This window comes from Heloderma suspectum, chromosome W (genome assembly GCF_057233095.1).
Source record: "Heloderma suspectum isolate Gila_16-S chromosome W, 16-S_ref, whole genome shotgun sequence".
Lineage (NCBI taxonomy): Eukaryota > Metazoa > Chordata > Lepidosauria > Squamata > Helodermatidae > Heloderma > Heloderma suspectum.
Window position 1 is genome coordinate 48,975,255 of NC_139475.1, and position 23,959 is coordinate 48,999,213.

The 23,959-nt window shown below is 58.1% G+C and overlaps 2 protein-coding genes across 2 annotated transcripts; both read right to left on the reverse strand.

The window, feature by feature from the left end:
* Positions 1–244: 244 nt before the first annotated feature.
* On the reverse strand, positions 245–10,246 carry LOC146334014 (solute carrier family 35 member E1-like). The gene is made up of 6 exons (XM_084825341.1): positions 9,734–10,246; positions 8,628–8,698; positions 8,288–8,425; positions 7,694–7,819; positions 4,270–4,515; positions 245–2,519 (listed from the first exon to the last, which is right to left on the reverse strand). The coding sequence occupies exons 1-6, from the start codon at positions 10,110–10,112 to the stop codon at positions 2,295–2,297; spliced, it is 1,185 nt and encodes a 394-aa protein (XP_084681467.1). The 5' UTR covers positions 10,113–10,246; the 3' UTR covers positions 245–2,294.
* Positions 10,247–12,886: 2,640 nt separating this feature from the next.
* LOC146334015 (mediator of RNA polymerase II transcription subunit 26-like) lies at positions 12,887–23,499 on the reverse strand. The gene is made up of 3 exons (XM_084825339.1): positions 22,858–23,499; positions 18,652–18,726; positions 12,887–15,760 (listed from the first exon to the last, which is right to left on the reverse strand). Exons 1-3 carry the CDS (start codon positions 22,930–22,932, stop codon positions 14,057–14,059), a joined length of 1,854 nt encoding a protein of 617 aa, XP_084681465.1. The 5' UTR covers positions 22,933–23,499; the 3' UTR covers positions 12,887–14,056.
* Between the last annotated feature and the right edge of the window lie 460 nt (positions 23,500–23,959).

Sequence of the window (23,959 nt, forward strand, 5' to 3'; positions counted from 1 at the left end):
AGAAGCGGCTGCCTGCAGTGCAGACCTCTGGCTGGGGTCAAGCGGGAGAGTCACAGGAGGACTGGAGGCCCCCCAGTCACCCAGGAGGACCCCGGAGGGGCCACGAGAGCGGGATGCAGTGCTTCGGCCCACCCAAGAGGGCTGCGATCCCAGCTTCAGTGCCTTGGCGGGCGGGGCAGGCACCGAGCCAGCTGGGGGCCACCACACCAGCACCGCTGCCTTTGAAAGGACTCCCCCAGGACCATTTCAGCTCAGCAGAATCCAGCTTTATTTACATTTTGAATGTTTAAAAACCGTAATTACACCACACTCCCGTTTGCCCCGCTCTCTGCGTGCGCAGGCGTAAAAAATCCCCCACGGTTCCTGTACACCACAAATAAAACTTGAGACAGAAGCTCCCCGGACTCGGGACAGGGGCAACCGCACTTCTACGTAACCTGTACATCCACGCCTGCTGTGGGTTGCGCCGCGTGCCATTGCCCCCTAGCCGGCTGCAACCCCAACGCCGCCGCCGTGTTGGGAAAGCTCCTCCCGAGGAGGGCGGCAGGCCCAGGCGGGAAGCGACTGGCCACGCTGCGACGAGCCCGTGGGTAGGCAAGACGTCCGCAGCGGCCGAGAAGTCGCACACCTCCACGCCGGAATTTGCTGGGGGCTTCAAACGAGGGGGGGGAGAAGCCTGGTAACGCACAAAAGGAAATGGCTCCGTTGAAGCGACGGCCGACAGCCGTGGTTGCGCAATGTCGGCTCTTGTCCGTTTTGCTTCTCCGGAGAGTGACAGACGTTTCACAACACGCTCACGAGCCAAGAACACAGCAAGACACGCAGGACTCCCAGTTACGTATGTACAGGCACACTGGTGCTTCCCCCCACAACTTACACGCACACAGCCCGCCCCCCGGACATATGGGTATGAGGAAGCGGCTCACAGCCCCCCCCCCCCCCAAGACATATGGGCATGAGGAAGCAGCCCGGAGCAGGCAGGACACGCGACATTTCCCCAGAGGGCTCTGCAGCCGCTTCATCCTGGACCATGCACACACCAAGGGTTCTGCGCATGGTGTCAGGGCAGAACTACCTCCACAGCCAGCCAAGCCGTTCTGGGAGTGCCCTCATCCCACCAGGCCTCGCTCGGCCGCCAGAGCCCAAGTCGGAGCGAGGCGCCCCTCCGAACGACCTCCAGCACCCCCAGCACCCTGCCCTCTCAGCGGCGATGTGTGCGGGACGGCAAGCGCCGCCGCCAAGACAAACCGCAAGCCAACGGAAGCGGCTCAGGAGAACCCGCAGGGCAAACGCTCACCGCAGGAGTTCGTTTCTGGCCCAGCACCCCAAAAGGGTGCGCGGGAGAGTGCGGTGGCAAAACGCCCCACTCTGTACCAGCCCATCGTGAAACGAGCAGGCCCAGGTTTGAGGTCAGGAGAAGTCGAGGCCCTGCGGGGAGTGCACTTTCGATGTTAAAGAAGCTCCTTGCAAAATGGGGGGGGGGGGGAGAAAACCAAAGGGGGGCCCGGCTTCGGAGGTCTCCTCCGAGTCTCAACGTTGCGAGTAGACTCTGCTGCAGGAAGGAAGCGCTACTCCGAGTGAACCCCTCGACCACAAGTATCTTACTGCCTGTGGGGGAGGAGTCCCTAAAAAGGTTTCTAGTCCTCATGATTAAAATGGGGGGGGGGGGCATTTAAGATCCAGATTTGCCACACTTTGCTGGCAGCAAACCCCTTCTGGGACATGATTATTGGGGGGTTTTAGACGAGTGAATGCTCAGGCCCAAGCTGCGGACAACACCGAGAGTTACGAGCCCGAGCGAGAGACAAGCCGCAACTCGCACATGTGACAGCTCACAAGTGCCAGGGAATGTGACAAGCTCCTCCCTCCTCCAACTCCTCCTCCCAAGGAAATGGAGGGGGGCAGAGAAAATGCCACTCTGGGTTGCACCTTGACATGGCTGAGCTGAACGAAAAAGGGTAAGGGAGAGTGCAAACCAAAGCTCTAAAGGGGGGACGGGGGGGGGAGAGAAAATACTGGCCATGGGCAACCGGCCGCCACAGAGGCCTGAGCTGGAGTCGGGGCTTCCGCTGGGCCAGGCAGCCCACCGCAGCAGTCATTTCCACAGGCAAGGTGCCGCTCAGCACGCCCAGGGCCCCCCCCTTGAGTGGCCCTCCTTTGAAGACCGGCGCCTCCCCTCCACGGGGGCTGATGCAACCCGGCTGTTCCTCGGGAGTCTCGGCAGACATGCCACGGGTGGGGGGCAGCCCATACCAGCAGCCCATGCTGGCCGGACAAGAACGGCCCCCATGCCCCTAGATGTCGTAGCGGCTGGCACTGTACAGGGCAGGGTAGTTCTGCCGGCCGTGCTGGCAGGGGTCCACGCCTGCGCTGCCCTGGCCCCCGTAATGGTGCGCAAAGGAGGCGAGTCCGTTCCGAGACTTGTCCGCGGCGCTCCAGTGCAGCTCCAGGCAGGCCAGATCCCCCGTCGAGATGGGCAGGAGCTGCTTCTTGGCTTCCTGGCTGGCATCGTGCTTGGTCTGCAAAACAACCGCACTGTGTCAGCCCCCCTTCCGCCCCAGGGGGCCCTGCGGCGCACAGATCTGCCAAAGCACGCTCGGCCTGTGTACCACGGGGATGGGGCGGCCTCCCGCTGCCTAGAAGCAGCATCGTGTCTTTTGCCCCTCGCTCCTACGAGGAGGTGAGCCCTGACTGCGCACTGGCTCCGACGGGCAGCGCTAAGGGGTCACCACAGGACGGAAGAGGAGGGCCGGGTGGGGCCTGCCAGCGCTGCAGGACAAGGATGAAGGATGGCCTCCTCCCGTATGTACCTGCCCAGCCCCTAAGATCATCTTCACCGTTCCTTCTCCAGGAGCCCCTGCCAAAGGAAGTGAGGCGGGGGCTACCAGGAGGAGGGCCTTTTCTGCTGTGGCACCCCGGCTGTGGAATGAGTTCCCTAGAGAGGTTCGCCTGGCACCTACATTGTATTCCTTCTGCACTGCACTGCTGCTAGGTTTTCTTCTGGTTGCATTGTTATATCGTGTATTTGTATTTTATCCGGTTTTACCCGGCACTTTTCGGTTTTGATTTTTGTGAACCGCCCAGAAAGCTTCAGCTATTGGGAAGTGTAGAAATGAAGGGAGGGAGGAAGGAGGGGGAAGGAGGAGGGGTGGGGCCAAACTATCAAAAACGCTGTACTGGGACGCCCTCCCCGCCTGCAACTTGGCCTTCAGAGAGGCATTTCAGTGCGCAAAAGCCAGGAAACTGCCAAAAGACCAGCGGGGGGATGGGGGCATGGCCACCTGGGGAGCTCCAGAGAGCCGGGCACGGCCCACGGGCCTGGGGTTCTGCACCCTGGGTACAGGGGACGGCCGTCACTCTTCCTTTCCCTGCCAAAGGCCTTGGGTTCTGCCCCAGCATCTCCACTTCAAAGGGTCTCTGCTGCCACTCCAAGAAGGCAGTCCTGGGAGAGAGGGACCCCCGAGGCAGCGAGCGGGCCTGGGGGGAGGGTCGGGGGCGTGAGCAGGGTCCGGCTGCTTGCACCCCGCCTTCCCTAGCTGGCCCTTCGAGGGCGGGAGGAGGCCCACATGGCCAAAACTGGGTGGAACAGGCGCATGAGACAAGCACATCCTTGGCAAAGGGAGCGGGGAGAGCAGGAGATGGCCAGGCGACTTCTTGGGGCCGGTGGCTTCCCACGGATGCCTCCCTTGAGATCAGAGGGGCCCTCGCGTGGCTCAAGGTCACGGGGCTCAGCTTTCAAGTCAGGAGAGGAGGGCGTGGCAGAGGAAGCCACAAGCCCCGCCCCCAGCCTCACCGCTGAAAGCCACACGGGAACACAGCTGCTCTGTTGCGCTCAGGGGGGTGGGGGACGACACACGACAGAATGCGCCTTGCACCGCGCAAGCTCAGCACAGACCCAGCGATGCCTGAATGCCCAACGCCCAGGAAAGGCTCTCCTCAGCCCTCCCCGCCAGAGATCCTCTACACCCCCCAGCCCATTTGTCCGGGGAAACCCACAAGCCACCAGAGTTGGAGCAAGGCTTTCCCCAGTTTGGCCCCTGCAGGTGTGATGGGCTGCAACAGCCCTGCTGGCTGTCTACTTCCCGTTTTCCCTCCTCCTCCCCCCTTTCTTACTGTTGTGTTGATTTCTCCTAAGCCCCTCCGGGAGCCCTTCTGGCTGAGGGGCGGGGGGGGGGGGAACACTCCAGAGAAATACCAGTGGCAATGGCGATGGGTAACCACCTCCCGCACTTCCCACAGCCACACCTGGAGGGCAGCTTGTACACGCACCTTGTTGTACAGGAACACACCCAGGATGGCCGTCATCATGCCCAGCACGTTGGTGGCAGTGACCGGGTTGCGCAGCATGACCAAGGAGACGCTGATGACCGTGATGCGTTTGGTGGCGTTGGCCACCGAGTAGCTCAGCGGGCTGATGAGGCTCAGGATGCTGAAGGCAATGACGTTCTGGGCGAAGTTACAGAAGCCGCTGATGGCCAAGAGCAGGATGGTCCAGGGCCAGTGAGCCACCGAACTCTGGTGGGGGCACAGAGGGAAGCAAGCAGGCCCTTCAGATGTTTTGGCCTACAGTTTCCATCAGCCCCAGCCGGCAGAGCCAACGGTGAGGAATCACGGGAGCCGACACTCGGCAAGAGAAGCAGCCCACCCCTGCTGTCGAGAGAGAGTTCGCGTTCCTGAAGCGGCCTTTATTTGCCTTCCTGTCCGTCCGAACGAGTAGTCTAGCCTTGAAAATACTACAGTGGCGAGGAAAAGTTGGTGAACCCTAGCGACAACTGCGGAACATCTGCAGCCGCACCGTGACAGCCTTTGTGAATCAAAACCCGCTCTTTTCTAAATATCCAGGAGGGTTGATATTAGCCAGTTCCCAGTGTTGGGAAAGGAAACGATGCATAAATTAGGCAAACAACGCAAACTTCAGCCTCAGGGTATGTGCCAAAGTCTGCAAACCCCTGGTTGCATCCCCTCAATTAAAGGGGGTAGTGTGTTTAAGTAATGGGGTGGATCTGCAGGGGTGAGTTTGGGAGGCCCCACCCTATAAAAGAAGCTGGCTGAGTTTGGTCTTCGCCGTTCGGTTGTCTGGAAACACATCACACCATGCTCAAAAGACATCTCCGAGGACCCTAGGAAAGCAGGTATTGCTGCTCATCAGCCTACAATGGGTCACAAGACCATTTCTAAGGATTCGGGGCTCCAGCAATCCACTGTCAGACAGGCAGTCCACAAATGGAGATGCTTCCAGACCACAGTCCCTCTGCCCAGGAGCGGCCGTCCTACCAAAATCTCTCCAAGGACATGCCGGCACATCATCCAGGAAGTCAAAAAGCGCCGTGAGCAACACCCACGGATCTGCAGGCCACTCTCGCCTTGGCTAACGTGAGTGTTCGTGATCAACGACCAGGAAAAGACCAAACAAGAAGGGTGCTCTTGGGAGGAGAGCCAGGAGGGAACCACTGCTTTCTAAAGAGAACACCGCTGCCTGTCTGAAGTTCACTAAAGATCACACAGACGATCCCCAAGCCTTCTGGAAGCATGTTCTCTGGACAGACGAGTCGAAGGTAGGACTTTCTGGCCTCAATGAGAAACGTTACGTTGGCGAAAAACAAACACTGAGTCTGAACGGAAGACCCTCATCCCGGCCATCAAGCAGAGCGGTGGGAATGGGATGGTGCGGGCCTGCTTTGCTGCCTCCGGACCTGGACGGCTTGCCATCTTGGACACGTCCATGAATTCTGCAGCGTATCAGGAGATTCTTGAGGAGGATGTCAGGCCATCCATCCATCAGCTGAAGCTGAACCAAAAGCGGGTCATGCCACAAGGCAACGACCCTACACATACAAGCAGATCTACCAAAGAATGGCTGCGGAAGAAGAAATCCCGTGTTTCAGAGCGGCCCAGTCAAAGTCCAGACCTAAACCCCATCCAGTGTTGTGGCAGGACCTGGAGGGAGCTGTTCAGGCAAGGAAGCCCTCAAATGTCGCTGAGGTGAAGCAGTTCTGTAGGGAGGAAGGGGCCCCGATCCCTCAAAACTGATGTGAGGGACCAACAGTTTCAGGAAACGCTTACTTGAGGTCATTCCTGCTCAAGGGGGGGCCACCGGGGACTGACCCGAAAGGTTCGCATACTTTTTTGCACACAGATACTGAATGTTGAATCAGATGTGGATGCACAGAGGTTGAAACAGCATCATGTCCATGCGTCCTTAGTTTACTCAGGTCATCTGTTGTCCTTTATCTAGGATTATGGGGTTAGATTCAGATCTAATAAGACTTTAGGATGGAAACACATGACCATCTTACAGGGTTCACAAACTTTTTCTTGCCACTGCAGTCTAGCCCAAGCTCTGCAGACGTCTGAAAGGTCCCCAGCTTCTGAGTGTTTCTGAGTTTCAGAAAATGGACAAGGTCAGTCAGTCACTGCCAGCTCAGGCCCCATCGGTGTATAGGGAAAGTTACGATTTTTTGCCCCAACATGCATCACTGTTCACGTGCTGACGCTGAACTGCAATTGGCATTTTAAACCCCATTCTCCTATTCTGGAGAGAGACGTCTGGAGCTCTTCACTGTCCCTTTCTGTTTGAAGCACCCTAAATAATTTGGTGTTATTGGCAAACTTGCCCACTTCCCTGCTCACTCTTAATTGCAGATCTTTTATGAACAAGTTCAAAAGCACTGGTCCCAATACAGATTCCTGTGGGGCTCCGCTAGTCACATCCCTCCCTTGGGAGAATTTACCATTCATTCCTGCTCTCTGCTTTCTGTTCTTTACCCAGTTACTGATCCATAAGAGGACCCCTCCTCTTATTCCATGACTGCTAAGTTTGCTCAGAAGCCTTTCATGAGGGACTTTGTCAAAAGCCTTTCGGAAGTCAGGATGCTCTAACTTGGACTCCTGCATTGAGCAGGGGGTTGGACTCGATGGTCTTGTAGGCCCCTCCCAACCCTACAATTCTAGGTCCAAGAAAACAATGTCTACCGGATCACCCCTGTCTACATATTTCCTGACACTCTCAAAGAACTCTAAAAGGTTAGTGAGACAGGGCTTGCTTACTTTTTCAGAAGCCATGCTGATTCTTCTTCAGCGAGACTTGTCCTTCTATATGACTGGTGAGTTGATCTTTAACAACTCTTTCCACCAATTTGCCCAGAACAGATAAGCCAAACAGTATAAACCTGCATTACTCTGGAGGATGTGTATGCTCTGGAAGAGAAGGCTCTCAATGGCTACTAGTCTGGATGGCTCTACGCTACCTCCAGTATCAGAAGCAGTATGTCTATCTATGCCAGGAGCTGGGGAACATGGCTGTGTTGCACACAGGTCGTGCTCGTGGGTTTCCTGTGAGCAGCTGGCTGGCCACTGTGGGAACAGAGTGCTAGACTAGATGGACCCTTGGTCTGATCCAGCAGGGCTCTTCTTTTGTTCTGATGGCCACTCTCCAGACCTCTAGAGGCTAGTCTTAGGCAAACCTGGCATATTTCTGTAAGAAGATCAGCACCAGTTCTTTAAGAACTCTCGAACGGATACAGTCTGGATGGGGTGGATTGGGTCTAACCAGAACCGCAGAGCAGAAAAGGGCTACCCTGGGCCACGCTACGGAATAAGTGCCAAAGCGGGCCTCCCACAACCCAGCCCCACTCCAGACATGTAGAACAGGCGGAAGGAAGGCCTCCCACGGCAGAGCTGGCCTCAGGCTTACCAAGTCATTCTCCACAAGAAAGGAAGAGAGGTCGACCAGAACCCAAGTGGGGATCATGAAAAACACGGCATGGCACCCAAGGATGTTCAACAGCCGGAGATGGTGGATCCGTGAATCTCTCAGCACCTGGAAGAAGGAGTACTGGTTTCAGAAGCAGCTCCACCTCCAAGGAGGTGCCCCCAAATGCCCCGTTTCTCTTACTTGCACAGAGAAGAGCAGAACAGGATGGATTCACCAGTGAAAGAAGCCTGAGATGCCTGCGGGGGCCCCCCGTCTGGCCATGAACTCGGGGGGGGGGGGGGCTCGGGAAGAAGGCAGCTCTTCCTTTTGGCTCCGCTCCCCCGCCCCGAGCTTCACTCTGGTTCCCTTTCGACAAAACGACCCCCCTCGGGAAGCTCACCACCCCACCCCCAGCAGACATCACGTCCACACCAAGCACCAGGGCAGGCGAGCCGAAGGGATGGCTGCATGCTCGGAACGGCCAAAGGCCCGAGTTCAAACCCTCGTCCCGCGCCCGTTGCGAACAGCGGCGGGGTCGCATGGACGGCCGGGGCGCGGCGTGCAGCTGGAGGGGAGCCAAGGCAAAGGGGGCACCTTTTTGGAGAAGATGTTCTGGAGCGAGAAGCAGAGGGTGGCCGCGAGAGCACTGACGAGTCCCCACGTGTCAAAGGAGAGCTCCGTCACCGTGGCCAGCAAGACTCCGCCGATGATGGGGATGAGGGACAGATACACCTGTGGGGAAGGGAGGAAGTGCGACGGCACAGGCTCAGCTTCCGGGGGGGGGGGGGGGGAAGCCTCACGCTTCATGGCACCCGAACCCTCATCCCTCCATGCTCAGGCAGCTCTTCCCGCCGCCCCGCCCCGGAAGAAGCAGCAGCGTGTGCAAGAAGGGCGGGAGAAACCGAACCCTTCTTCCTCCTCCTCCTCTGCTGACCTTGGTCGTCTGCTTCTCCTTCATGATGATTCTGGACAGCAGGACCACCCATATCGGCATGGTTGCCTTCACTGAAAGGAGAGGAGGGCGAGAGGGTGAGGGCCAGGGCAGCGGGGCAGAGGAAAGTCCCGGGCGGGGGGCAACAGGAAACTGATCCGTGGTGCAGATGCAGGACACAACAGACTAAGTGCGCACGCCTGCCCTTGCGCCCAACAGGAAGGCCCCATGGTCACCAGCGCAGGGAGACGGGTGGCGCCGCCCCCCCCCCCCCGTTCCTGTCAGTATTAGCAGCAATCGCAATAGCGCATGTCATCCAGATGGCACACGCCTGAACAGGAGCTCTGGCTCGCCACAGCCCAGCTGACAGGCTCCACAGCGACCCCACACTGGCTCTCCCCCTGACTGTCACCTCCCCTCCACAGGCACTTTGCATGTGGCCCGGGGGCACTGTCCTCGACAGGTGGGAGACGCCCCCCCTTCCCCTGAAAGAGGCTCCCTGAAAGAAGCGTGCTGCCCCCCGCCCTGCGTTGTGAACACAGAAGGAGAGCGTCCCCGAGAGCCCACGCAGCACTTGCTCTGCATGCACTCTGCACGTGGCACAGAGGCCCGCCCGGCCTTCTACTGGCAAGAATCGCTTCTGCCCTTTGTGGGATACAGAAAGCGGATCTCTGGGGAGCAGGCAGAGGACTTCCTCCCTAATGTCTTCTGCTCAGCAGATGCTCTGTATGTCACACCGAAGCACTCTTGTCCGATACACCTCTTACGTTCCCCGTCACCCCCTTGTGGGCTACAGGAAGAGCAGGATGTTCCTCCTCGCCCTCTTTTGCTCCACACAGACTCCGCAACTGGCACGGAAATGCTCCGCGGGCACTCTGCACGTGGCTCAGAGGTGCCCACCTCACAGAATAGTAGGGCTGGAAGGGGCCTGCAAGGCCATCGAGTCCAGCCCCCCACAGGCTCCTCCCTCCCTCTGCCTGGGGCTCAAAGGCGCCCCCTCCTCCTGCCACGCGTCCCTCCCCCCCGCAGCACTCTGCACGTGGCACAGAGGCGCCCTCCTCCCGCGAGCCTCTGCGCGTGCGCCCCGCGGGGTCCCAGAGGCCTCTCACCGGTGTGGGCGTAGGAGACGGGCACGCGCCAGAGGGAGACGTGGGCGGAGACGGAGGCCAGGTACTTGCCGAAGGCGAGCGGGAGGATGAGGCGCGGGTACGCGCGCGGGGGCAGCTGGGCGGGGCTGGCGGCGGGCACGCGCCAGGCGCGCAGCAGCGGGGGCAGCAGCGCCACCAGCCCCAGCACGTGGCACAGCGACACGGTCACGGGCCGCGGGAACGCGCCCAGCAGCACCTTGTTCACCACGTTCCCGCCCGCGCTCAGCGCGTACCACGCCACGCACAGCGCGGGCACGCGCAGCGCCGCGCCGCGCGCCGCGCCGGGCGGCAGCGGCAGGCCAGGCGGCGCGGGAGGGCGCAGGTGCTGAGGCGACGCCATGCTGGGCCGGGAGGGCCGGGCCGGGCCTCGCCGCCGCGTCACTGCCGCCGGAAGCCGGGCGCTCCGGAAGCCGGGCGCTACGGAAGCCGGCGGGCGGGGCCTGCCGCCCCAGAAGGCTCCGCGCGGGCCCCGGCGGCCTCCGCGCGGCCGCGGCACCGCCGCCGCCAGCCGCCCTCCGCGGCAGCCCCCCGCCCCCGCCCGCTGCGCCAGGGCGGGGGCTCGGTGCGGAGCCTTCCCCGAGGCCGCCGCGCAGGCCGGCCTGGAACAGCCGGGCTCCTCGCGCCCCAGCTCCCCGCCGGGCACCGGCCGCCCCCGGCAGGCCGACGTGCGGCTCCGCAGGGCCGCGGAACCCGGGCCGGCCTGTGAGGCCCGCGCAGGGCTCCCCGCCAGAGCGTCCCGACAGGCGGCTGCCCAGGCGCGCCCCCCTCCGCGGCGGGAGCTCTTGTGTTCCGGCCCGCGCCTTCTCCCACCACGGGCAGAGCGGCTGGAGACTGGACTGCGGCCCTCCGGCTCGGAGACTCAGCGCCCCTGGTCTGGCCGGCGCCCCCCCTCCCTGGAATGCGGCCCCCGTCTGCTCATTTGTTCTGGTCTTCCCTAGAATCTGACCGTCTTTCTGGCGCCTCGGGGATCTTAAAATCATGGAACAGGAGAGGTGGGAGGGCCCTACAAGGCCATCGAGTCCAACCCCCTGCTCAATGCAGGACTCCAGGCCAGAGCATCCCTGGCAGATGGCTGTCCAGCCTCGCCTTGAAGGCCTCCAGGGTGAGAGAGCCCCCCACCTCCCTAGGGAATTGGTTCCATTGTCATCTTGCTCTGACAGTCAGGAAGCTTTTCCTGATGTTCTGCTGGAATCTGGCTTCCTGTCACTTCAGCCCATGATTCCATGTCCTGCATTCTGGGATGATGGAGAAGAGAGCCTGGCCTTCCTCTCTGGGACAACCTTTCAAGTACTTGAAAAGCGCTATCGTAACTCCCCTCAGTCTCCTCAAGGCTAAACATGCCCAGTTCTTTCAGTCTCACTTCATAGGGCTTTGTTTCCAGTCCCCTGATCATCTTTGTTGCCCTCCTCTGAACCCTCTCCAGCTTGTCTGCATCCTTCTTAAAGTGCGGTGCCCAGAACTGGACACAAAACTGGACGTCTTGTTTGCTTTTGCTGCAGCAGACTTCCACAGCTAGCCGCCTCTGCAACTAACCTGCCGCAGTCTCTTCCCCAACTTGGCACCCTCCAGATGTGTTGTGCTGGGCGCCTGGCGGGCACCAGATTGGGCCAGGCTGGCCAAGAAAGCACCAGCTACCAACACTTAAAGATGATGCTCCCACGCTCAAGGCTTCCAGCCTGGCTTCCTTGTGAACACGCCCCTTCCCCGCCATCTGTGCACTGATTTAGGCTGTAATCCTATGCTCCCTTACCTGGGAGTAAGCCCCACTGAACTTAACTGGGCTTGCCTCTAACTAGACAGATACAAGACTGCGCCGTGAAGCAATTTGTATCCCGCTTTCCCACTTTACAAGTTTCCATGTCTGTTAGCAACTAGAATCCAATCATGGACTAAAGCAAACAATATTAAAATAAAATCAGCGAAGAGCATTGTAGGAACTGGGCATCACCCTGGTATTCCGCTTGGGAGCCAGAGCTGCGTGTGCTGAGGCTGAAGGCATCTCCTCTGCCTTTCTGGCCTTGCTACAGGGGGCAACACTGGCTGTCATGCAGAAATTCAACAGGTTGTGCTTTGTGGCCTGGAAGCAAAAATGAGGTAGAAAAGCTTCGCTGATTTCTGTGCAGAAAGGGTGTGGGGGAGGAACCAAAACAATGCGGCCTGCGGCTACTCCCCCTTCACATGATTGGAATGCCTCCAAGCATGGGCAGAGAGCCCTCCCATAGCAGAAGCATGCCCTCCCTTGCATTTCTCCTTCAGCAAGCTGGAGAAAACAGGCTGATTCCATACCCAGCTGTGGAGGGAGCAGCAGTAGGCCTCCTCACAGACCTCAGGGCGAGCGGGCAGCCAAGACATCTGCTGCAAGTCTGCGCTGGCAGAAATTCTGACCGAAGAATCTTCCATCTCTGCAAGAAGACGTTTTTATCTCAGGCAGCTGAGGATCCAGACCGGCTTGGCAGAGGCTGACAGCTTGGTCTGACCAGCTTGGGACAGGCTGGCTCCCCTTTTCCCTGACAAGCAGCCCAAAGGCCGCAGTGTGCATTGGAGCGCCTTCCCCAACCTGGTGCCCTCCCGCTGTGTGGGACAGTAGCACCATGGGCCAGGCTGGCCAGGGCTGAAACCCTGCCTGCCTGCCAGAGGCTGTTTTAGAGCTGCACCGACTACTCTGGCCACGATAATGAACACATCCCGGGCCATCAGCTGATTTAAGCAGCGGGTCAACCCACACAGTTTGAGTCAGAAAGGCAAGAGGATTCCCATTGGGGTGGGAATCTGTGGCCCTCTAGAGGCGGGACTCCAAGTCTCATCTGCCCCAGCCAGCACTGCCCATGGTCAGGGGGGGTAGTCCGCCCTCTGCAGGGCTACAAGGTTCCCCCCACCCCCGACTCAGTTGGCATACGTGGATGTCGCCACAGGAATGTCCCTGTTCCTTCCACACTTCCTCAGGGAATTTCAAAGGGCCTTTCTCTCTCTCTCCCCTCCTTTCCAAGCACAGCCCACAGACTACCAGGGGCAGGTGGGGAAGACCTCAGACTGCTCGGGTCACCAAGTGGCCCAACCGCCTTCAGGAAGCTGAGCTTCCAGCAGCAGCCCCATTCTATCCTCTTCCCCTGCTCCAACTCCGTGCGCCGCTCTTCCAAATACCAGGGAAACGGCAGCATCTTTTGTGCAAATTTTTTTTATTTCCACATTTATATCACAATGTGTCCGCTGAAAGGACCAATAGCAAAGTTGTTCCCTTCTGCGTCCCAGAAACACAGAAGTCTAGTTACTGTACATTCACTAAGGCTGTTTTTGCAAGTCGCTTTTGTGATGGATATCCATAAGGCAAACAATATCTAGAGGAATGGGAACAAGTATATTTTCCAGCACACAAATGGGCTTCCGCCTCCCCCTTCACAGGACATCGACAAACTAGTAGCACCCTCGGTATGGTTTGGATTTTCCTTCAACAGAACAAAAAAAACACGACTCTCCCTGCCTTCCCACCCCCCCCACCCCGAAAATCTGCCCAAGGGGGAGGACACGCTCAGGCTGCTCTCGCCGCCGCCGCCGGGAGAATCGTGGAGTTTTTGCAGCATTTCTTAGATTAAGTTGAAACTGAAACCAACCTGCCCTGTGAAAGTCTATGGAATGCTGAGCCGAACTGGGGGGGTCTCCCCCACCTGCCCTCCCCACCCCAGCAGCACTGCAGTGCACACAAGCCACCTCTCTGCGTCAGGGGGGCTCTTGGAGACGAGATGCAACGCAAAGGAGAACTAGCTACAGTTCTGCACAGTTCATCTTGAAGCACCTCAATGCCACAACCTCCTTGAATCACGGTTGAAAAAATCAAATCAAAGACAAATAAATAGACTCCGCTACTCTGTCGGAACATTCCACTTGCACAGCTCCCCCCACCTATACCAGCCTGCCCTCGGATCCCGGCATCCACAAGTTCCGGGAAACGGCTTTCACCCTTTCGAAAACTAACACCTGTTTTGCTTTCAACAGCTGGCTTGCTGGAGAGTTTGGGAACTCTGGTTTTTTACTCCAAACCTTTGCCACGCCTCCTGTTGCAATTCTGTTAAGTAGGCTGGTAGCAGCACTTCAACGAAACAAAAATAAAATGTGTTTTTCTCGGTGTTAAACGGGGAAGGAGAAACGGCCAGGGGTCCATCTTGCCTACACACCCTCCTCTCTAGGCGAGCCTCTTTCAGCGTGACCGGGGGGGGGGAGGGTGGCCAAACACCTGCCCCTTCAACTAAACTGCCCAAAGTGTCGAAAAGCCTCCTAGCAAAACTGTGCTCAGTCTAGGCAGACGTAAGGCAGGAGGTTCAGGCGCCCATCGTCCCCGTGCGGGTCGAGCGATATGCACTGCGTCCAATCATACCAGTTACCCTGTGTGTCGTAACAGCCATTCACGCCCGGCCAGCAGTGGCCGCACATCCTGTCCAGGTCGCCGCATGTGACTTCCCGCGTCACCCCAGGCAAGTCCGAGGGCCTGCTGCTGTGCGGGGCCAGCACGTGGCTCTTGCGGGCCTCGCGCCTCATGCTCTCCTCCTGCTTCAGGTACTCTGACATGAAGTAGTGGGCCCCCGGAGTCTGCGCCCCTGAAGAGGAGAGCAGGCTGCTCTGCCGATTCAGATAGGACTGGATGATCTCGTTGCAGGACAGCTCCTTCCAATTCGTTTGCTCGAAGGGGCTCTGCAGCGGGGGCTTGAGCTCCAGCAGCTTGTCAGCGCCTGTCCTGTGGGGCTCAGCCAGTGCGGGGAGGGCCCCCAGCAAGGAGTCCCGCTGCGCTGCCCCCGCCACCGCCACAGGCTTGATCTCTCCCGTCATGGGGTCGAAGGTCAGCCGCCGCTCCTTTTTTAACCGCACGGGCTTGACTCCCCCTTCGAGCACCTGCCCGTCCAGGTTGACCATGTAGTCCTTGGGCCGGTACTTTTTCTTCTTCTTGCTGTCGGAGCCCGAGGCGGCGCTGTCGCTGTCCGGCTTCGAGGCGTCTGGGGAAAAGCCAGCTGAGGGGGCCAAGGGCTCTGCCCCGCTTCCGGGAGAGGCCTCGGCTGCAGCGAGCTGCAGCTGGCTCTCGGTGGCCGCCTTGGGCTCTTGGCTGTGCAGCAGGGAGGCCTCCAGGCCTGCCTCCAGCCTCTTTGTCAGCGCGGGGAGCAGTGGCAGAGACAGCTGCGCAACAGGCAGGGGAGGCAGCGGTGACAAGGGTGCGGCTGCCAGCGCCTCCGAGTTAGGGGGCCTCAGAGACGGGGCGGGCGTCACACCCTTGGGGGAGTGCGTGGCATGCTGCCAAGAGAAAGTTTCCAGCCGGACGCTCCTGGGGCTGAAGGAGGGGCAGCGGGGGCTCCTGGGCTGGCTGGGGGCAGCCCCAGCTGACTCCTCCGCTTTCTCATGCTGCTGGAGCACGGCCATCTTGAGCAACGAGGCAGCGCCAGACGCCTTGAAGAGTCCTGGGGAGCTGGTGTGAGGCCTGACCGCGTTGATGGGGATCTTGCTGGGCTTGTCATTCTCGCTGGGCTCCAGCCGGCTGCCTTTGGGCCCCGGGACAAGGCTCGCGTCCGGAGGGCTGGGGAAACTCTCCAGGCTGCCCCCGATCCCGTTTGTGGGGGGCGGAGAGGAGTTCTGTAATACTTCATAGCTGTCTTTGGGGACCTTGGGCAGCAGCAGCGGGGGGCCTGGGGGGCCGTCCCTGGGCTCGCCTTTCCTCTTCCGGTTCCCCGGCTTTGGAGAGTGCAGCTTCTGGACATCGCTCCGATTCTTCACGTCTTGGACGGGCTTCGATCCGAGCGGGGCGCCCGGCGGAGCTTCCACCCGGCAATTGTGAGCCCCGCCGTTGGCTGACCCGGGCAGGCTCGGCGGCCCCCGCACAGTGGCCTCGTTGGGCGTGGCCGGCTCGATGAGCTTCTGCCAGGTCCGCAGCAGCTTCTTGGCCCGCTTGGCCAGCTCCTCGTTCTTGGTGTTCTTTCTCACGTCATTGATGAGCTTCCCCAGCCGAGTCTCCTAGTTGTTCAAACAACAACCAAGAAAAGGGGAGAAAAGGTGATTTTATAAGATTCTTGACAAAGCAGCGTTGGGACATACCTTTTACATCCCACCGCCTGTCGAGGCTGTGGAAGGGGCGTCCCCTGGTCATTCTTGCGCCCTGCCCCCCCCCCCCCCGAGGCCTCGCAGAGCAGGAGGAGGACCGGCCAGTCCTGGAGGCTTGTGCCGCTGAGTTCCCCGCACCCCCCGCAGTCCCAGTCAGGGTGAAAAATACAACAGTGCCAGAAGACGTCCAAGAGCAAGGAGCAGAGCACGTGTGCAGATGTACGCAGGAGCGATGAGAGGCAGAAACTTGGCCAAATAAACTTCCTAGCGCTCTATTTGTCCGCTTTTAGATATGTACACAAAATTTATAACATAATGCAGGGGTAGGCAACTTGGTGCCCTCTGGGTGTTTTGGACTACACATCTCATAAACCCCAGCCAACATGGCCAATAGCCAGATCATGGGAGCTGTAGTCCAAAACATGTGGATGGCCCCTGGTTGCCTACTCTCAACATAATGAATGGCTTTGGTACAAGTCAAACAGAGCAATTGCTGTTGACACAATTCCAGCCAAACTCGGCAATTAACTTTTCTCCAGGTGACTGTCCCAAGAAAGCGCATATGTTTATGCACACAGTTCATCAGGCATGCTAAGATTAGAATGCTAAACAGTTTTCTGTGCTCCATCTTTCTTTCAAAGATCTAAACAATAAAGAAGATGTATGCTCTGGTCACATCTTAAAATATATACAAGTTTTAAAACAGAAGTAATTTCCAAGTCAAGCTTTGAACTCGATTCACATTAAAGCCACACCAACAGCATGATCCTCTGCCTGCTCAGGAAGAAAACAGTCCTACAGCTCCCAGCACAGCTGGCGGGGGCATGTGGGAAGTTCTCAGCCTGAACACACAGAGCATTGTGTCCCAAGTGCGCTTTGTTGCCTTCCCCCCAAATATTTCAGTTCAACAACTTCTGGACGCTGGGGAAAATTGAACGATTCTATAGAACATGCCAAACTGTTTGTTCTGTTTATGAATCACAGAATCATAGAACAGTAGGGTTGGAAGGGGCCTACAAGACCATCGAGTCCAGCCCCCTGCTCAAGGCAGGAATCCAAGTCAGAGCATCCCTGACAGATGAAATATATGTCAGATAAGCATACTAAATCAGATCAATCGATTTAGGACAGTAGAAAGTTCCCCAATTGGTTTTTTCCCCATCCACCCCAGTTACTCATGCACGCACCTCTTCAACTCTCCACGCAACCTGCTCGGCGAGATTAGCCAACTGCTCCGGAACCGAAGTTACGGCAGTGGAGCAAAGCGGGCCGGTGTAGTTACAAGCCAGTGATGTTTCAGAAGGGCAAGCGGCATTTCAGAGAAGAAATGGGGCTGTGGAGGTTCAGCTCAGCAGGGAGTAGAAATGGCAGAATGAGCCAAAAGTGAAGTTAACCTCCCTGTCTCTGGCTACTGCTGGCAGAGGGCATGGGCAGTTTCCCTGGAATTCTCCAATTTAGAGCAGGCTGTAACAGCATGTCTAGGCAAGCCAGCAAGGCTCCCAGCAGCTTCAGAGTGTCGCGATGCAGCCCACAACAGGAGCTAACTGTTCTCTCAGAAGGACTCCCGTAATTGCAGAGCCATGAGGGTGCTCCAGAATCGGGGAGCTACATGAAAAAAGGTCAGGAGAACCGAGGAGACACGTCACTCCTTAGGCAGCAAGGCATGTGCAAGTCCAGTGTCATGGGATATTATAACGCAGCAACAGCGACTATTACATTTAGATCCTGCCTTTTCTCTGTTGCGTGAAACCCAAGGCAGTTCACATGGTCCACCATTGCGGCTTAAAACTGTAGAATACGAAGCACACTGAAGCAACTTCACTACTCGGGGAAGAAAAGAACTATGAATATTCTTCAGCCTCCCTGGTTGGATCCTTCCTGTGCTGGCCTTGCATTATCAAAGGCAGGATATAAATATTTAAATTAAATAAGCAAACAAGACAAGACCCAGCCTGCAGAGGGTGGGCAACTCATGGCCCTCCAGATATTCTGGCCCATAAATCCCATCAGCCCTCACCATTGGCTATACTGGCAAGGGCTGATGGGAGCTGTAGGCTAAAACACCCAGCGGGCCAAAAGTTGCCCATCCCCAGCCCAGAGTTCCACATAAGATGTTGCAGCCACCGCAGCTCTGCCTCAGAGCAGAGTGATCTTAACCACACTGTCGAAGTCCGCGATTTGGAGCATTCACTCCCACTGCCCTGCCGCCATTGGAGAGCTGGAGGGGGGTGGGGGAGTGACTGCAGCAAAGCTCCCAAAAACGAGGGCCTACATCTGCGCACGCATCCCGCACTGTGCTCCCCCAGAGGTACCCCACAGGGCCTGGGAGGCAGGCTTCCGCATCTGTGCTCACCATGGCGAGTCTGCTGCTGCTAATGGGCGAGCCCAAGGGACCCCCATCTTCTAGGGAGGGGCTGTGGCTCAGTGGCAGAGCCCCTGCTTTGCATTCAGAGTGTCTTGGGCTTGATCCCCAGCACCGTCTCAGTTAGGGCCAGGAAAACTCCTGCCTGAAACCATGGAGAGTCCCCACCCCAGGCACACAGGGCCAAAGCAGCCAGCTCCCCACCTCTCTCTGCTGCAGGGTGACTCCCGGGGCCACACGGCACAGCCGGGGCCAGGGCCTGGCCATCACCAGGCTCGGTTTCAATAGCAAGGCCAGCAAGAAACCACAGACTGGGAAGGGCTGCACCACACTTGCGCCCAACCCTGCAAACCTTCAGCCTCCTGTCCACCTGTGGCAACACTTCTAAGCTGATGTGCCCATGGTTTTCTCCCAAGGAGAGGATGCTGGCTGTGGAACACACCTCGAGTGCCTCCTTGGTGATGGGGTACTTCTCCAGGCTGGAGATGACTTCCATGACCGCCACCATGTTATGGATCTGGAGGGAAAAGGAACAGAGACAGGAAATGTCAGTGCCGCTGGGGACTGGAGCAGGGCAAGTACATTCATTATGCCGAGTTACGCAGGGGAGCAGTTCTAATGCTTGGGAGATGGCACCCATAAGCCCATGACAGGACACTCACAGTTGGGTTGGAGAAGGAGACCCCAATCCGCCACCAGGCGGAGGTGCTTTCACCCCCCCCCCCACTCAAAGTCAGACCGTGGGTGGCAAAACCCCTCAAGGGAGAGGACCTAGAACAGGCTTAGCCTGGATGCTCCTGCCTCTTGCTAGGCTGGAAACCTTGGCCACAGCCTTTAGCCGAGACCTGGATTTGTGTCACACACACAAGCACCTTACACCTGCTCGCTCTGGACTTCTCCAGTGGACCAACAGAGCTACCTGCAATTTTTGACGCTCCCTGGGAGGATCACACCAGAGGACTGGACCTGATCCCAGACCACTCAGAAGTCCTCCTGTGGTCCTTGGAAAACCTTCCATCGCCGTGGTGCTCAGGCAAAGAAAGTCAGCCCCTACCCTACACTGGGGAAGCCGTGTGTGTGCGCGCGCACGTGCGCGTGTAAAGAGGTTTTTAGCTGGGCAGACAAAAGACAAAGAACCGAACTTCCGTTAACAAAACGCTGCTGCTTAGTTAGAATGGCAAGACCTCACCTCAGATCACCTGGAGAAAAAAGTTGCAGGGCACAGACACAAAGTGAGGGCATCTGGACAGACCTAACTTTGCCAAAAGGCAGTATTAAAATCATACCAGCCCAGGTGGAAAAGCTCTCAATGGTCTGTGAATGGATGAGCAGGGCCACACGAATAAAAAGTCCATGCCAAATCTTCCTGATATGTATATGCCGGGGGCGGGGGGGGGGGGGGGGAATGACAACAGGGAAGCCGAGTTCATCCCTCAAACATGCTTTGCTTGCTAGTTCCTCGGTCATCACCATGCTTCCTAGGGTTGGAAGAGGATCAAATCCCATCTCCTCATGCATTAAGTTGTCGTAAGGATTTCTGGTGTGCTCTGAACACTTGAAATGGGCCACATAAATGCAGTAATAAATGCTTTACTGCTATTAACATCAGAGGGGATCTGTGTGCCCCGAGCCAGCAACGTTTGTAGACCTTGTCTGTAGGGCCCAGCTGTGGATAGCTCAAGCAACAGAGGGAAAGGCATGCACACTCCAGCACTTCTAAAGGGGATGAAAGCTGGACTGAAACCTGGAAGAGCCAACAGAGCCAACCACTTGCTTCAGGGTAAAGTAAAGACTTCCCTGGTCACAGCACACTGGGAGTCAGGTGAGGGGATAGCCCATCTGGACTTCCCCAGCCTCCATTTTATTCTGAGTACTTAGAAGCACCTTGCTACCAGAAAACAGTGATGGGTCTTTGCAGCCCCTGCTTATAGCACCAGGGATCCCGGGAAAGCCCAGGCAGGGACTCACAAGGCCAAAACATGCTCAGAACTGCCAAAGAAAAATGAATAACTTGCAGGATTACAAACAGCGGACTTCCAAAGGACAAGGGCCTGCTGCACTGAACGAGCTCGGTTCAATGCATCTGCCGGTTCTCATGTTCTGGATCTTCTAGTGCCTACCCTAAACCTGCAATCCCTTTACCGCCATTAGCTGTCATAATCACAGTTGCTTTCCGCCTGGGAACTAATACCATGAGGGTCGATGTACTGAGCGTAGTTCTAAGCACCCCCTCCCCGCAGTCCCTACTCTTTCCTTTGCTCAGCAGGCCCAACCAGAGTCCTCACTCTGGATCATGGGAATAGGAACTTTTGCAGCTCATTTTCTTTGCAAGTGCTGCAGTTGGACTTCATCCTTAATGCTGACCAGCACAGCAATGCAAAGAGATCTATGCAAGACAGCCACCCACTCACCCAGAGCTCAAGGTGTTAATTAGGTTTGGAGAGAGCACGCGCAAGACTTTAGTTATTCAGTCTAGAAGTGTAATAAATAAAAGAACCAACAAAACAGGGAATCAAGCTCTTTGGCACCAATGAGGACGAAGTCCAAACGGTTAGATTATCTAGGCTCCTTTTCCTAGATTCAAAAATGCCTACCCCCACCCTACAAGGTGGGACAGGACCACCTTACATGATTTCACCACACAGAAGGGCAGTACAGGAGTGGAAGGGGACAGGACTTGTGATGTAGGAAGCCTCTCAGCTGGGAGAAAGTACAAGAGATGCAGTTGAGTAAAGGAGATGAGTAATTTCATGAAGCCTGAAAGAGACTCACTCAGACGCTCCACAATGAAACAGTATTGGTGCTGGGGAGAGGAGATGCTGCATGAGCATCCTGGGGAGATACGGAGTCGGGAAACCTTGCATCCCCAACCCCACTGAGAACGAAGCCTGAAGTAGGACTTCCCCACAACAAGTGCCCCGAAGTGGTTAGGGACACACGCATCCCCCAGGGCAAGGAACAGGTGCTGGCTGCACTGGGAGGGGAGAGCTTGGGGGTGGTGGCAGCATTACAAGACAAACGTGGGCCCTTGAAGGAGAGCGCGAGTGAGCAAGAGAAATGGCCCAGAAAGCACCGCAAGCCCTCCCGCCTCGGCCCCAACAACATGCTAAAGCCTCTGTCCCCAGACCAGCCTTGCCCAGCTCTGACTCATATAGCCAAGGTGGTGGTGCTGCCCCTAAGAACTAGGGGAGGAAGTGTAGCAGAGTTAGACAGGAGAGGCCACTGGGTGCATATTGGGGACTACAGGAAGAGAAAAGGAAATAACTGGCAAGGGCCTGAGGAAAAGAAGGCACTTGCTGGGTGTGCAGATGGGTGGCGGCCGGGGGGGGGGGGGGGAGATTGGCAGGTGGACATTGCAAGAGGCAGATAAGGGGCAGAAGCTGTTGAAGGTGGGTGGGCATGCCTATTTGGGGGTTTCCCTCCTCCCCACCCCCATTTCCCCATCTCTGAGGTTCAGGAGAGAGAAGGGAAAAGCAGCACAGCTGACCAAGAACTAGATAAGGAAAAGGCTTCACACTGGACAGGGGATTTCCTGCGAAGCTTATTCTTGGGGAGGGAAGGAGATAAGAGCGGGGGAGAAGCCTAAGAAGGAATCAAGGGGTGCTTTGTGGAGGGGGCCACAGGGAGGAATCATGGCCAATCCTTCCTGCTTCCTTTTTTGTAAGGCCCATTTCTTGGGCAGAGGGGCTGAACTGCCCCACTGCGGCCCCCTCGAAGTGGGTCACAACCTACTGGTAGATCTTGGGGTAGCCTGCAGCTGGTCAGCAAAGGTTTCCGACTCCCAATTCTTTAACAACAGCAATGAGAAAAAGGGCTCCCGCACTCCCTTTCTTCTACGTTAGGCTGCTGAGATGCAGAAAGCAGGGGGCAGTTGGGATTTCATGTGACAAGATTTTTATGTGACAAGACAGGAGCTCAGTTCTGCTCCTGAAAACAAATTCCTGGGCTGAGCATGTGCTCAAAGGCGTATGGTCTTTTAACTCTATGCATGCGCCCACCCACCTCAGCCCCACTGCTAGTTTGCACCAGGCTCCTGCTGGTGGGCCTCAGAGTGGTGAGAGCAAAAACAGAAGTAGATCTCCGCAAGCCTGAAGTCTGTCCCACTGGGAAGACAGGTGGAAGAAGGGAAAGAGAAGGTAGACAAGAAAACCATGAAGGGGCATTTGCAGGTGAGGCGCTGGACCCCACCCCACAGTAAGCGGACAGCGCAGCCTTTGCCCACCTGGTAGTCTCCAGATGTTTGGGCCCAACTTCCATCAGCCAGCATGGCCAGCAGCCAGAGGGATACTGGGAGCTGCAGTCCAGAACATCTCGAAGGCGCCCAGTCAGGGGCGGCTGAGACGGTGTCTGTGGTGGTGTGTACACAAATACAGCAGCACACCGGGGCATCTTCCTAGAGCAGGGGAGGGTGGCCTCCCTCTCTCACGAGCCCCCACCCGGGTCAGGCCGCAACGCCCATCAGCCCCAGCTGGGGGGGGCGAAGGCGGGGTGTGTGTGGGGGGATGAAGTGCATGCAAGTATATGCCGCCACACGAGAAAGGAAGCGCCGCCCGCCCCGGCAGTGCAGAAGAGCGAGGTCCCTGGCCCGCGTGGCTGGACTACGACTGCTGTCACCGCCAGCCCCCTCCCCTGCCCTCGCCCCACTCACGTTGCTGTGGGGGTCGATGGCCTGCAGCAGTCGGTCCCTGATCTGCTGCGGGGACGGTCCCGGAGCCGCTGTCATTGCCTCCCTGGGAAGGGGCTCGGGGTGGGGGGCGGGAGGAGGAGCCCCGGGCGCGGCGGGGGGCGAGAGGGAGAGGAGGCGGCGGAGGCAGACGAGGACCCCCCTCCTCCTCCTCCTCCTCCCCCTCCCCCTCCCCCTGCCGCCTTCCCCCCTCGCCTCACCCGCCGCCTCACCCGCCGGCCTCGCCGCGGGGCAACCGGAGCCGCATGTTCCGCCGCGCCGCAGGGAAGGCGAGGGAGCAACGGGGCACGCGGCCTGCGCGAGCCTGGCTCGCCTTCGGCCCAGTCCCGCGCGGGTCGCGCCTGCGCTTCGGTCGGCTCTACCGGAGGAGGCGAGGCGGCGGCAGAGGCCGAGCTCAACTGTGGGCAGGAGCCAGCCCCGCGCGCTGCATGATGGGGCACGCCCGACGCACGCACGCAGCACGGCGCGTCTGTGACCTCACGCCGCGGCGCGTTCCCCACCCGCGGGGCCGAGCCAAGGAAAACGGCGGGGAGAGCCGAGGGGAATGTTTGTGCGCGCACGCGCGGGGGGAGCCGCGCCGCGGGCGCCTGCGCAAGGCAGCACCGCCCTCCCCGAGGGAGGGAGGACGCGGGGAGGAGAGGCTCGAGGCGGGGAGGGGAGAAAAAGGCGGGAAAAGGGAGGCGCGCCGCTAGCTCCTCCCCCGCCGGCAGTTTCAGTCGCGGCAGTGCAGCCCTCGCGAGGCGTGGGACGCAATTCCCAACCTCCCCGCCAGCCGTGGCTAGGGCTGCTGGGAGTTGTAGTCCAGCTTTCTCTCGGGCCGGCGGAGGGCGGCCTCCGTTACTTGCTCCCCGCTTTTAAACGTGTCTCTGATTCATATGTGTTGTAGTACGTATTCATATTCCTGAACGGAGTATGGCCCCCGTCGTCGTAATTCGAATCTCGGCTCGTTTGGGCCTTCGTGGTTGCAAACTAGCGATCGTGAAGACAGGGAGAGAGAGAGATGAGGCGGGGGTACACATAGATCCGCAGGTTATTAGACGGGCCTGTGGAAAAGCTGGTTTACCAG